We start from the raw sequence: 11265 nt of genomic DNA, 5'->3' as shown, positions 1-11265 counted from the left end.
AGTGACGTGCATTGCGAGTCCGCCGTCCGAGAATTCATACCATAGAACTTTAGCCTCAAGCATAATTCCCGCAGACGCCAAACCCCAACGATGGTCCATCATGTACAAAATAACTTGGGGATGGTGGTGTTCTACAGCTTTTTAGCCGTCATTAACTCAGCAGTGTTCGTTGCGACGCTGTTCCTTCGCGACAGCGGATGGATCATGGCCGCGACATCTGGTTTAGGTAAGGAGCTTACGGTGTGCAGTGAATGTTGTTTTGGCGCGAGACAAAACCACATGCTTTTTAAGGTGCTATCGCAGAATACTGGGTCGAGGTCAACACATAAAAGTGTAACTTACCTCCCAACACGTGGCGAGTGTCTTATATGTTCATGCTGGTGAATTCAGCGCATTGTATCTGCCCATCTAAGTAGTAGTACGATCATGACACAACGGCTCACGGTGCGCATATCTGTGTCATATATCGACACACGGCTGTTTGACAATCGGAAATTCGCCCGTATCATCAACGGCAATATATTGACAGATATGTGACGACCACTCCCAGGGAAATGTCTCCTGCTGGATTCCGCCCTTCTCCCCATCACCGTGTGTCGCCGTATCCTTGCGTGGGTTCGAGAGACGCCACTGCATGCCTTCTCCCCGTTGAACAACCACAGGAAGGTCCACAGAATCATAAGTCTGTCCGTGTGCATCATTTCCGTGGCGCACTCCGCCACGGCCATCGGGCATTATTGTGAGTATCTGTCCAGCTCAAAGGACAAACGGTTCTGGCACTACGCAGGCTTGCTTGACCGATAGGAAGCATCGCTGTCTTATATGGCGAGTTACCCTACTCGTTAGTGTTCCACCCTGGGGCATATTTCAAAAGGGTACTTTAGTGAAACCTGAGAACCAGTTACGTTTAATAAAAGCACTGGGTAGTGTCACTGCAGCACCACCAAGACATGGTAAGGATATCAATTTTATTTGTCTGGCGTCTAAATTACACTGTCAACAATTTGTAACACCACTACGCCTCTTTCCTGCAGTCGCGACTGCCACCTACATGACAACCACCAAGCGCATATCTAGCGGTGCGAATAAAAAGCGTCCGTGATTGGCCAAGCAGGCGAAGGCGTGTTACCGACAAACGCATTGGTCGAAGTTTGAGCTAGGGCGTCACATGGATCATGTGATACTTCCATTTCCAAAGCCAAAGTGCGCCGCGAAAGGAGCCACTGTAGTTAACACCATAGGGGAGGAATCAAAGCCATACTAGCACGCGTCGTTGAATTCGTGTGATATTAGCTTCATGTTCGCAATTAAATGTCCAAACACAGTGTTTCAAGCTTTCGTAGCACTAATTGCACAAAAATTATGGCACATTAGTGTGATGCAAACCTCACAGAATATACACGTTGGAAGAAGCCAGACGACTGAAATGCATTACTTTCATAGTGGTGAGCAGGGCGTGACATGAGGTTTCTTCCGTGGGGCGGCTACTTAAAATTGAACTTCTGAGCTATTCCGGATTTCGAGACAACTGGTGATAATGACCAAATCATACGTGTCTGATGTAATGATTAGTGGAAAGTACAAAAGGCGAGATGCTCCCATTAACTAGACTGGCAATTACGTAGCCGGGTAAGGGAGCGAACCAAGGAAACGACGCCTGATTGAACGAGCGCGGGTCCAATGCCAACCGTGCCATCGGTCCCGCCCGAGCCGCCTGCGCCCGATCAGCAACATTTTCCTCACCGGCGATGGTGGGCCGGCGGCCGCGGATGCTTGCTCGGACGCGGAGATGAAGGCCCCGCAGGCTCGCGTGGGCGTCATGGTGCCATAGTCACTAGCGGAGTTCTTGGGCGGCGCGTGGGCTGTCCGCGTCGGGCCAGTATCACCGGGACGCTAGTTAGCTCGCCGATGAGCAGGATGGCGTAGGCCTAGTGCGTGTGGGCCTTTGCAGGCCAGTGACTGGTCGTTTGGAAAGACCGAGTAACGAAAATATGGTGAGAGGGGGAAAAAAACATCCCTTCTAAAGAGCAAATCCAGGACAGAGCTAATCAGCTCTCTCCTGGCTTCTAGGCCACCGTTGAAGGGAGACCGCTGCAACACTGCCATGGCATTGAGCCGCAAAACACGCATGTCCGTAGTCAGCCCCCGCTAGGAAAATTCGCTTGCAACTGCTTCCCATGTTTCCGCCGGAACGGTAGCTGTAAAATGATCGAAAACCATTCATAGGTTCGTTTAAAGTGTTTGAAAATTCAGTGCGGTGATGCCTTATCACGCAATAAATCCACTTGATTGTATGATCGAACAGCGTAGCCTCGTGTGACATACCTACGCCGGAGAGCGCGTTCGCACCATACCGTTGCGAGGCACTGTGGGAAACTGAATAACCGTAGTTTAAGCCTGTCTCAGCGATAGGGGGTGGGGGAGGGGTGAGTGTCTGCAAAACACTAATGCGACATCTCAAGCTGTTTCAAAGCCAACTCGGAAAGACACACGCATGAGCCGTCACTAGCCGCTTTCAGTGTTGTACGCCATCCGAGAAATGACGCACGTCACGTGCGTTCGGTAGATGTGAAATCCAGAAAGCCAGGCAGCCCCTCCTGTTCAGCCTGCTCTTCCACACGTCCCCACCGCTTCGGCTGGTTGAACCTGGGCCTGCTGAACATCTCGGGCATCGCTTGCCTCGTCACAATGGCCATCATCGTCGCCACATCCCTGCTCCGGCACCACATGACCTTCCTGGTGAGATACCGGGGCAGTCTCGGGTCTGTGCGCAGATCGTATGGAACGCACACGCACGCGCGCGCGCACGCACACACACACACACGCGCGCACGCACGCACGCACACACACGCGCACGCACGCGCGCACGCACGCACGCACGCGCGCACGCACGCACGCACGAACACACACACACACACACACACCACACACACACACACACACACACACACACACACACACACACACACACACACACACACACACACACACACCACACACAGCACGCACGCACGCACGCACGCACGCACGCACGCACGCACGCACGCACGCACGCACGCACTATACACACGCACGCACAGCACACACACACACACACACACACACACACACACACACACCACACACACACACACACACACACACACACACACACACACACACACACACACACACACACACAAACCTGTCTTGAAACATTGTCTGGAACGTTATCATCGGGGGGGGGGGGGGCGGATACTAGCTTAAAGGGGTGATTTGAAGCGGCAGTTACGTGCACTAAGACTTAGTGTTGATGTGGACTTACCGCTTGAGATAACATGTGTGTTATTATGAGTGTTAAAAACGAGCCTGTGCCGGGCTGAACCATCAGCAGGTCCGCCTGCTATCGGCGAGAGTGCGTGCCTTCGTCCACGAGCAGAAGCGCATCTTGCTGCACCTGACCAGGCCCCCAGCTTGGGGCAGGAGCGCAGCGTCACACACCGCCCCGTACTCCGGCAGGCGTTCTTCCTGACGCACCAGCTGTACGTGGTGCTGTACGGCCTGATGATCATCCACGCCGGCAACTTCTGGGTATACCTGCTGCTGCCGGTGTGCCTGTGGTCGGCAGAGCTGTTGCTACGCTTCATCTATAGTCCGCGACCCTCCAACATTGTCGAGGTTACGCTGCTGCCGTCCAACGTGAGTGCCTGTCGGTCTGCGCTGGCTGCGTCCAGTTCCCCTTTCCGGGACCTAGCGGTGACTGTTGCTGCCATCTAGCGAGTGAGGGCAGCAACGACCGGTAGATGGAGCTCTGAGACGGATTGGGCAGGATTCACCGGAGACTGAGACGCGAGAGGCCAACAAGGGATCGTAAAAAGGACCATGAAATGGAACAGCATCTTGGAACAGGTGCATGAACCAACACCACGGCCTGCGGTCCTGATTATATGGCACCGCGCGTGGGAACCATTTGCTACTGGCGGGAATGCGCCCGATGAGTTACATCAGGATCAGACGAAGTGGGTCCGGTAGACTAACAATGTTTCGGCACACTGATGTGATGCCCTACTGCTTTCACGTTTCGAAATACGCGCATTTATTTCACAGGTGATAGTACTTGTCCTGGAGAAGCCCCCTCAAATGATCTTCAAGCCCGGCGACTATGTGTACCTCCAGATACCCACGATCGGCAAGTTTGAGTGGGTGAAATTCACTATAACCAGCGCGCCGGAGCAGCCGGGTATGCTTTTCCTATCCGACACTGTGTGCACGTCAGTCGCGCGGTGAACTATGTGCTTAACGGAAATGGCAAATGGCTATGAGCCTACAACAATAGTGATGCCGCAATCTTGACGTTCAGGTTCCTTGATCCTCTTAATTTTAATGTCACGACACGTAATAATACCGTCATGGAGTGCGTAAGCATATGGACTAATCATTACGCTATTGGCAAGACACCAGAGCACCCGCATGGAGCCGCAAATAAATTACATCACGCATGGAGAAGAGGAGAGGGATGGGTGTTTAGTGGACCGTAACTGAGGCGCAGCACGAGATGTGCGGCGCACGTCCAGCGGTGTAACGTTCAGCTCACGCGTCGATGCACAGCACGTCTTTAACAAACGTGTTGGCAGTGTAACCTGGGGAGGGAAGGAGCCCAGCACAACCAGCGCGGGGCCAGTGGCAGGGATTATAAATGACAAAAAGCGAGCCGTGTTTCATGGACGGCACCTATGTCGCTGCATTTCAGCGTCAAAGAACTTGGCCCTCGCAACATGTTTCGAAAGCTTTTAAGCTCTACTCGAAAGCTCTATAAGAACACGTGGACGCGAAGTGCATTAGCAGAACATTACGCAATGAAACGTCTTTCGAATCACCTTAATAACCTTCATCGAACTTTTGCTTGGCAGACCTGTTAACCGTCCACGTCCAGATTAAGAACAACTGGTCGTTTCGTCTGCGTAACTTCTTCCTCCGCGACGTTTCGTTCCACTACATCCCGCACCGGCTGCACGCGCTCGAGTCCATCACTGTCATCCAGAAGCTGGTCAAGTCCTGGAGGAACATGTTCGGCGGATTCCAGAACATCGAGGTGCCTATGGGCAAGCCCCGTGAAACGAGGAAAGAACGCCTGCAGCGGAATCAGGTGGGCCTCCAGCGGTCAAAGTATGCTGCTGGTAAATTAAAGTCCCGATCAAAGTGGATACTGTGGCAAAATATCCGGCTAGCTCGCAAAAATTACTGCGGTCCACCTGGATTACTGCCGCTACCTGCTGACGCTGTTAATGACCGATATGTTATCACTCACGTCTGCAGGTGGACGCGATGAAAGTGGAGGAGAAGCACCTGACGATGGACGTGGTGCTCTCGGAAGACGACCTGGCGCCAGAGCCCGAGCCCGAGCCGCCCCCGCCTCCGGCCGAGAAGGCGCAGCCGCCGGCGCCGGTCGCCAGCCAGCCCTCCAAATCGACCGCCGCCGCCGTCGCTGCCGCTGCCGTTGCCGCTGCCGCCGGCGCCCCCTACCATCACCACCACCGTCTCCGCCACTGCTGACGAGCCGGCGCAGCCAGCGCTCTCCTACACGGCCGCGCGGCAGCACGGCGACCCGTTCGAGTCGCACGAAGTGTCGCAGTTCGGTGGCTTTGCAGTACGGTACTCCGCCTACACGCAGAACTTCGGCAAGACGCTGCACTTCCGCGGTACGGTCGCACCCGGCCAATCGGCCGCCGACCGCGCCCGTTTCCAGAGCGTCAAGCACCACTCGCTCATCCCATCGCTGGAGGTGCGAGACGACGCCAGCGCGTCGATCGGCGAGCCGAGCCGCGAACCGTCACGCACGCGCGTGCCGCGGGCCGCCGCTGCCGGCCACCAGCCCCGGCTCGGAGCTGACCAGCGACGGCAGCGCCAGCCCGGCGGCGGCCGTCGAGCGCGTGCGCAGCGCGGCGCCGGTTGGCAGCAGCGTGCCGCGGCTGCCGCAGATCGGCGCCAGCCGGCCGGCGCTGTCGGCGCCGCCGCGGCGCCCGCCGGCGTCCGGGCTGGGGCCGCCTGCCGCGCCGGCCAGCGGCGAGCGCAGTTCTATTGCCGCCTCAATGAGGCAGCAGCGTGACGACGACGAGCGCCGCGATGCGGGCGACGAGAACGGCTGCCTGCTTGATAAAACGGTCAAGGTAAGGCAGGGGCGGGGGAGATGGGTCGGCGGCGGTCGAGGGCCCAGCGACTTCAAGCCCCGGTCGTCCCGTGACCGTTGTGAAGACACGCAAAACGCAGGTGCTCTAGTCAGACGACGGCGCGAGGCACATGCGCTCGGGGCGCGTACTCAGTATGCTCGTACTGCCGGCGCCAGGTGTTCATCGACGGGCCGTACGGCACCACGGGCAGCGAGCGGACGGGCATCTTCTCGGCGCGGCACGCCATCATCGTGCTGGTTGGCCCGGAGGTCGGCCCGTTCGCCGCCATCCTGCAGAGCATCCTCATCAGGTGTGCGCCCGTGGGGGGGGGGGGCGTCCCCGGAATGGCCACTGGTGCGGCGCCCTCTCGCGCGGCGGCCGCTCACGGGTGTGGCGTGATTGTGCTATAAGCGCGTTCTGGGCAGTACGGATGGGTGGATCAGGATCGGTCTTGGCCAGATAGAAACCAGGGATAACACGGACGGAGCGGAGATATTTTCCAGCCAGGCAGTCCGTGATACCTATGCTACTAACCATCACCGAGCTGAAAACAATTGGCAGAAAACAGCCGCATTAGAAGCGGCAGCAATGTGGAAGTCGAATACAAGTAGTATAACAGCATGTAACGATATATAACGATATACAACCAATATGCAAACGATACACATCACTTTGTCATGGCGCCATGGCACGACTACTTCAGGTATCGGTCCGAGATCGTTCCCTGTCCAAACTGCGCATGCGAGTTCAAGATGCAACTACCCAGCTCCTTCATGAACATCCGCAAGGTGAGCCTATCGAAATACACTCCTACTGGACGACTGACAATGATCTGCCGTTTGGATCTGCGCGCAAAAACGCACCAATCTTCTACCGGATGCCAGGTTGTGTTAAATGGGGACAGGGTGGAGCTAGGCACTTGGTTTGTATCAATACCTACCACAGCGTGAACAGTCACGGTGCGACATGGTTTACGATAGAAATGACACAGTGTGTCCTCAAGCGCCAGTATCCGAACAAAGCCCACAACGCAGGTGCTGACACGGTGTCAATGTGCGACGGTGCTGGAGGGGTCGTGTCTGCAGCGCGCCGCCCGCAGGTGGACTTTGTGTGGGTCAACTCCGACATGGAGGGGTTCGAGTGGTTCCTGGAGCTGCTGGACGACATGGACAACTACCAGAAGCGACGCAATCTGCTGGACAATTTCCTCAAGTTCTACCTCTACAGGACGGGCGTCAAACCGATGCCGTCCTTCACGCCACTGCGCCACCAGCTACATCAAGGAAAGCCACGCTGGGAGGATGTGAGTCCCCGGCCCTGGCGCCCATCCAGTGACATCCACTCACAATCGCAGCCCTTGCATGGTGATAATCGGTGTATGGTGAACGCCATACAACCTTCAGCGCTCGCCTTCGCTAAGCCTCTGACAATAACCGGCGTATGGGCGGCGTGACTCTGACAATAACCGGCACATGGGCGGCGTGACTCTGACAATAACCGGCACATGGGCGGCGTGACACTCTACCGGCGGAGCAGCAGCCATGCCTTTGCCACCTGAGGACGGATAGCCCATGCCACCACCCCCGCTCCCGCTCATTAAAAACTCGCAATGACGCCCGCCAGAAACAACGGCCACGGCAGTCCCAGTAACGCTCGATATCTTCTAATCAAACCGGTCGGAAACAAATCGATGTTCATCGTGCTAATGCTTACAACCAGTTCCGGCTCCATGTCGATATGATTTACGTAAAGGCTGGGAGCGGGATATGACCGTTAAAAACCCCATGTCTCCCCCAAACGCGTAAGTCGTGCCACGCCGCAGAGGTAACAGGGCCTGCGCCTGCTGCTCAGCTGCTCAAGCAGATCGTCGACAAGAGCAGCGGCGGCATAGAGGTGTTCTTCTCGGGGCCCAAGACGGCACGGAAGGTGGTGAAGAAGTCGTGCCTCGACATCGGACTCGTGTTCAACACCACGACCTTCTGAGGCGCGACACACGACCAGGCCCAGTCTCGTGCCGCCGTGCCGTCTGCCCACGGATGAGCGGCGGCGCCTCGCACTGGCGTGGCGTCGACCGTGTCAGTGGCGTGGCACGTGGGGCGTGGGACGTGCCGCTGTTTTCTGCGCTGTGAGCCGCGCGCGGGTCGCAACTACGCTGTGTGAAACGCCGTTGATCTGATGTTGCAACATGCTGATTACAGACAGTCTGGCAAAAACGCTGTATTTTACAAAGCACCTAGAACTGCACAAACAAATGCTCTTTCGCTGCACGCAAAGTTAGAAAGATTACCCTAACCCAACGACGCGGCATGACAGAAGAATTCAAAGGAAAGGATACATGTGACTGGAACTGCTAATCTAGCCGATAAAGGCTTCGATGCATGGACCTGCATGGCCTGATTGACAAATGCCATCAGCTGAGAAACTTTTTGTGCGAACTGAACCTCGAACGTCAGTGTTTTACTGCTCAACCACAGGACCTAAATTACATAATTCCAAAGGATGGCAGGAGTGACGATACTGGGCGATCGGTGGCATAGATACCCCTGGGCCCGAAACTACAACAACATAATGGAGCACTGCCATAATGGCGTGGCTACCCTAGACTACCCAAGCATGTGCCAGGCTACCAATGCCATTGTATTGCCAATCAGCCCCATGCACATCGACACTGTATCACAGAGCACTGCTGGGAGCTGAGAGGGACGCGCGACACGCGGTCTGGTGCAGCTTATGCATTCAGATCGAGAAGCGGGCACACCTCACAAGAGTAAGTACATCAAAACAAACATTAAACACATCCGATGCTGTGCGACCGTCAGCGGGCCGCGACGGGCAGCTATTGGTCAGTGCGCCACGAGCCGGCGTGGCGGTGACCCACGGGCCAGGGCCCACTCACCGGCGGCGCGGGCGGGAGGCAGCCGTGCGGAGAGGCGCGCGCGGCGACGTCACGACTTCCAGAAGTTGGGGTTCATCTCCAGCCGGCGCTGGAAGTTCTCGTACCACTTCTGCACCACGCTGAGCGCGATGAAGCACTCGGAGGGCGCCGGCGTCATCTGCGCCTGCGTCAGGCTGAAGCTGGACGCGTAGTTGACGAAGTTTTGCAGCATCTTCTGCGTGAACTCCACGAAGGAGGGCACGCTGGAAGGCTCGGTGGCGTTCGCCGGCGTCAGGCCGGCCACCTGCACCTCGGGCTCGACTGCGATGCCGACCTGCGCGCTGTGCGAGAACTGCTGCACCAGGCCAGATGGCACGGCCGTGGTGCCCGAGCCGCGCTTCAGCGATGCCACCTTAAACACAGCTGATGGCTTGCTGTTGGAGAGGTAGCCCAGATAGATCCATGTTGGTGGTGAGTTGGGCTCTGGCCAGCTGAAGTACACTGGGACACAGTGTTGGAGGTCACACAGCTGCTGCGTGCCACCTGTGTGTGTGCTGTTGTCTGACATCAAGGGTGCCATGATCTGAAGGACAGTCAGCTCAGCAACAGGCACAGCCATCTCTGACATGGTTTCAGTTAAACAGGAGAGTGATGGTACTGTGTGATCTGGTTGTCTGAATGAGCTGATTGCCATGAACAGCCTAGTTATAAAACATGCATCAAAACCTGCAACAAAGCACAACTGGCATCTGATCACTACATACATGTTCCAGTAAGATAGCACAGAATGATGCTAAGCAGATGAAGGTATACTGCTCCCTAGTTTATACTGCAAGCAATGTCATTGAATTTGTGGCAGTTCAATGCATACAAATAGGACAAATAGAAGATTTGTGGTTTGCTGCACCTACTGCAAAATACTCATCCATAATGAGCATATCAGTTCCACATTTAAGCGGCATGAGGCTCCACTAGGATTCTGAACTAACACAGGTCTGGTTACTCACCTCCTGCTGCCATGTCATTGGGGAGAGGCTGGGATCCTGTGAGAAATACAACAATGTGCCTGATGTCATCTGCCTCTTGAACAGTGATGACAAAGTGGGTCTCATCCACCACCTGGAAGTCCGTGCTTACCAAGCGGCCAGCCACAATCATACCAAACACTGAAACAGCCATCTTATGTTCTGAATGTGACAGGATCTGAAATGTGTGATATTGTTATCAGAATATTTGATAGCAACAGCATGCATTGAAAAATTATACAAATCATATTACTGATAGCCAAACCACACACTCGAAAATCAGAGCAACAGGACCTTTCTGAGAACTGATCAAACTTTAATCATAACTGAATCTAAGGAAATTCATCAGGCCAAGTGACTGTAATATTTAGAATAAGACTTCTTTAAAACATTGAGATGCCTTCAAGTCAGCATTAACATACTGCTGAGGAATTCAGTTCACCAAAAGGTTTGCTGCCACGGCCATCCATGTGGCTGCTCAGCCCCTACACCACACACTGCATCAAACACTATTTTGATCATGAAAAGTAGCTTGGAACATTCCAGAATGCATGCAGGAAAGTCTTAATGCAGATTTTAAGACACTTTTACTGTTCAACTTCTCATGTTTATAAACTGCTACACCAGGCATTCAGCAAACTAGGTAAAAGTACAAAGTCCTGCAAAAACAGCTTTGAATATAAATCTGAGTGAATGCAACCTCCCATGCGTCTGGCCACAAATTGGTGTGCACATAACGATGGAAATAAAGCAGTACAATGATATAATGATAAGCCAAAAGTAAGGATTTGAGTCTGGAACTCAGAAATATGCTCACTGCCCCACTTGTTACCTTGAGGCAATCACGCCCTAATGCCCTGAACCCATCAGTCAAAACTCTACACAGATCCAATCCAACTGCAACTGCAGCCATCAACAGCCCAACAGCCAGCCCAGCAGAAAAAAAAAACTCAAAAAATTTGACAGCTCGTCCCGATCCGGGATCTGGCGCCAGCACTGAATTTGACCCAACTAACATGATATCTCCCCAAAACCTAAGACTTGCAGATTATTGGAATACGTCCTGCATACCTCTTCCAGTCGTAATAATAATGTCAGCCACCCTTTAAACCTTTGCTAGCTTTCAGCCTGATCTGAACCACGGCCGGCAGCCTCAGCATCTAACAACTATTACGGACCCCCGCCCACCAACACGCACTGCACAATGTGCGCATTCGTT

The 11265-nt window shown here is 54.6% G+C and overlaps 3 protein-coding genes across 8 annotated transcripts; 2 read left to right on the top strand and 1 right to left on the bottom strand.

Moving 5' to 3' along the window:
- The first annotated feature begins 2643 nt into the window (after positions 1-2643).
- LOC119107259 (NADPH oxidase 5) lies at positions 2644-6723 on the top strand. Its single transcript, XM_037230678.1, has 9 exons — positions 2644-2739; positions 3499-3678; positions 4087-4219; positions 4890-5125; positions 5296-5397; positions 5576-5808; positions 6041-6146; positions 6323-6456; positions 6708-6723. Exons 1-9 carry the CDS (start codon positions 2689-2691, stop codon positions 6721-6723), a joined length of 1191 nt encoding a protein of 396 aa, XP_037086573.1. The 5' UTR covers positions 2644-2688.
- LOC119108603 (protein OPI10 homolog) lies at positions 6049-11251 on the bottom strand. 5 transcript variants are annotated; one of them, XM_037232196.1, is made up of 4 exons: positions 10879-11099; positions 10029-10224; positions 9043-9522; positions 6049-6436 (listed from the first exon to the last, which is right to left on the bottom strand). In XM_037232196.1, the coding sequence occupies exons 1-3, from the start codon at positions 11062-11064 to the stop codon at positions 9092-9094; spliced, it is 813 nt and encodes a 270-aa protein (XP_037088091.1). In that variant the 5' UTR covers positions 11065-11099; the 3' UTR covers positions 6049-6436; positions 9043-9091. The 5 variants fall into 5 exon arrangements, with proteins under 5 accessions (XP_037088091.1, XP_037088094.1, XP_037088092.1 ...); XM_037232199.1 differs by lacking the exons at positions 6049-6436; positions 10879-11099 and adding an exon at positions 11225-11251 and having other exon boundaries at positions 8351-9522; XM_037232197.1 differs by lacking the exons at positions 6049-6436; positions 10879-11099 and adding an exon at positions 11118-11227 and having other exon boundaries at positions 8351-9522.
- On the top strand, positions 6394-8232 carry LOC119108604 (NADPH oxidase 5). Of its 2 annotated transcripts, XM_037232201.1 has the most exons (3): positions 6394-6456; positions 6850-6934; positions 7246-7771. In XM_037232201.1, exons 2-3 carry the CDS (start codon positions 6899-6901, stop codon positions 7597-7599), a joined length of 390 nt encoding a protein of 129 aa, XP_037088096.1. In that variant the 5' UTR covers positions 6394-6456; positions 6850-6898; the 3' UTR covers positions 7600-7771. The 2 variants fall into 2 exon arrangements, with proteins under 2 accessions (XP_037088096.1, XP_037088095.1); XM_037232200.1 differs by lacking the exons at positions 6394-6456; positions 6850-6934 and adding an exon at positions 7998-8232 and having other exon boundaries at positions 7042-7449.
- Positions 11252-11265: the final 14 nt, after the last annotated feature.

The sequence above is a fragment of the Pollicipes pollicipes genome, unplaced genomic scaffold, assembly GCF_011947565.3.
Source record: "Pollicipes pollicipes isolate AB1234 unplaced genomic scaffold, Ppol_2.1 Scaffold_6686;HRSCAF=7923_pilon_pilon_pilon, whole genome shotgun sequence".
NCBI classification, from domain to species: domain Eukaryota; kingdom Metazoa; phylum Arthropoda; class Thecostraca; order Pollicipedomorpha; family Pollicipedidae; genus Pollicipes; species Pollicipes pollicipes.
This window is presented reverse-complemented; position numbering and strand designations above follow the sequence as displayed.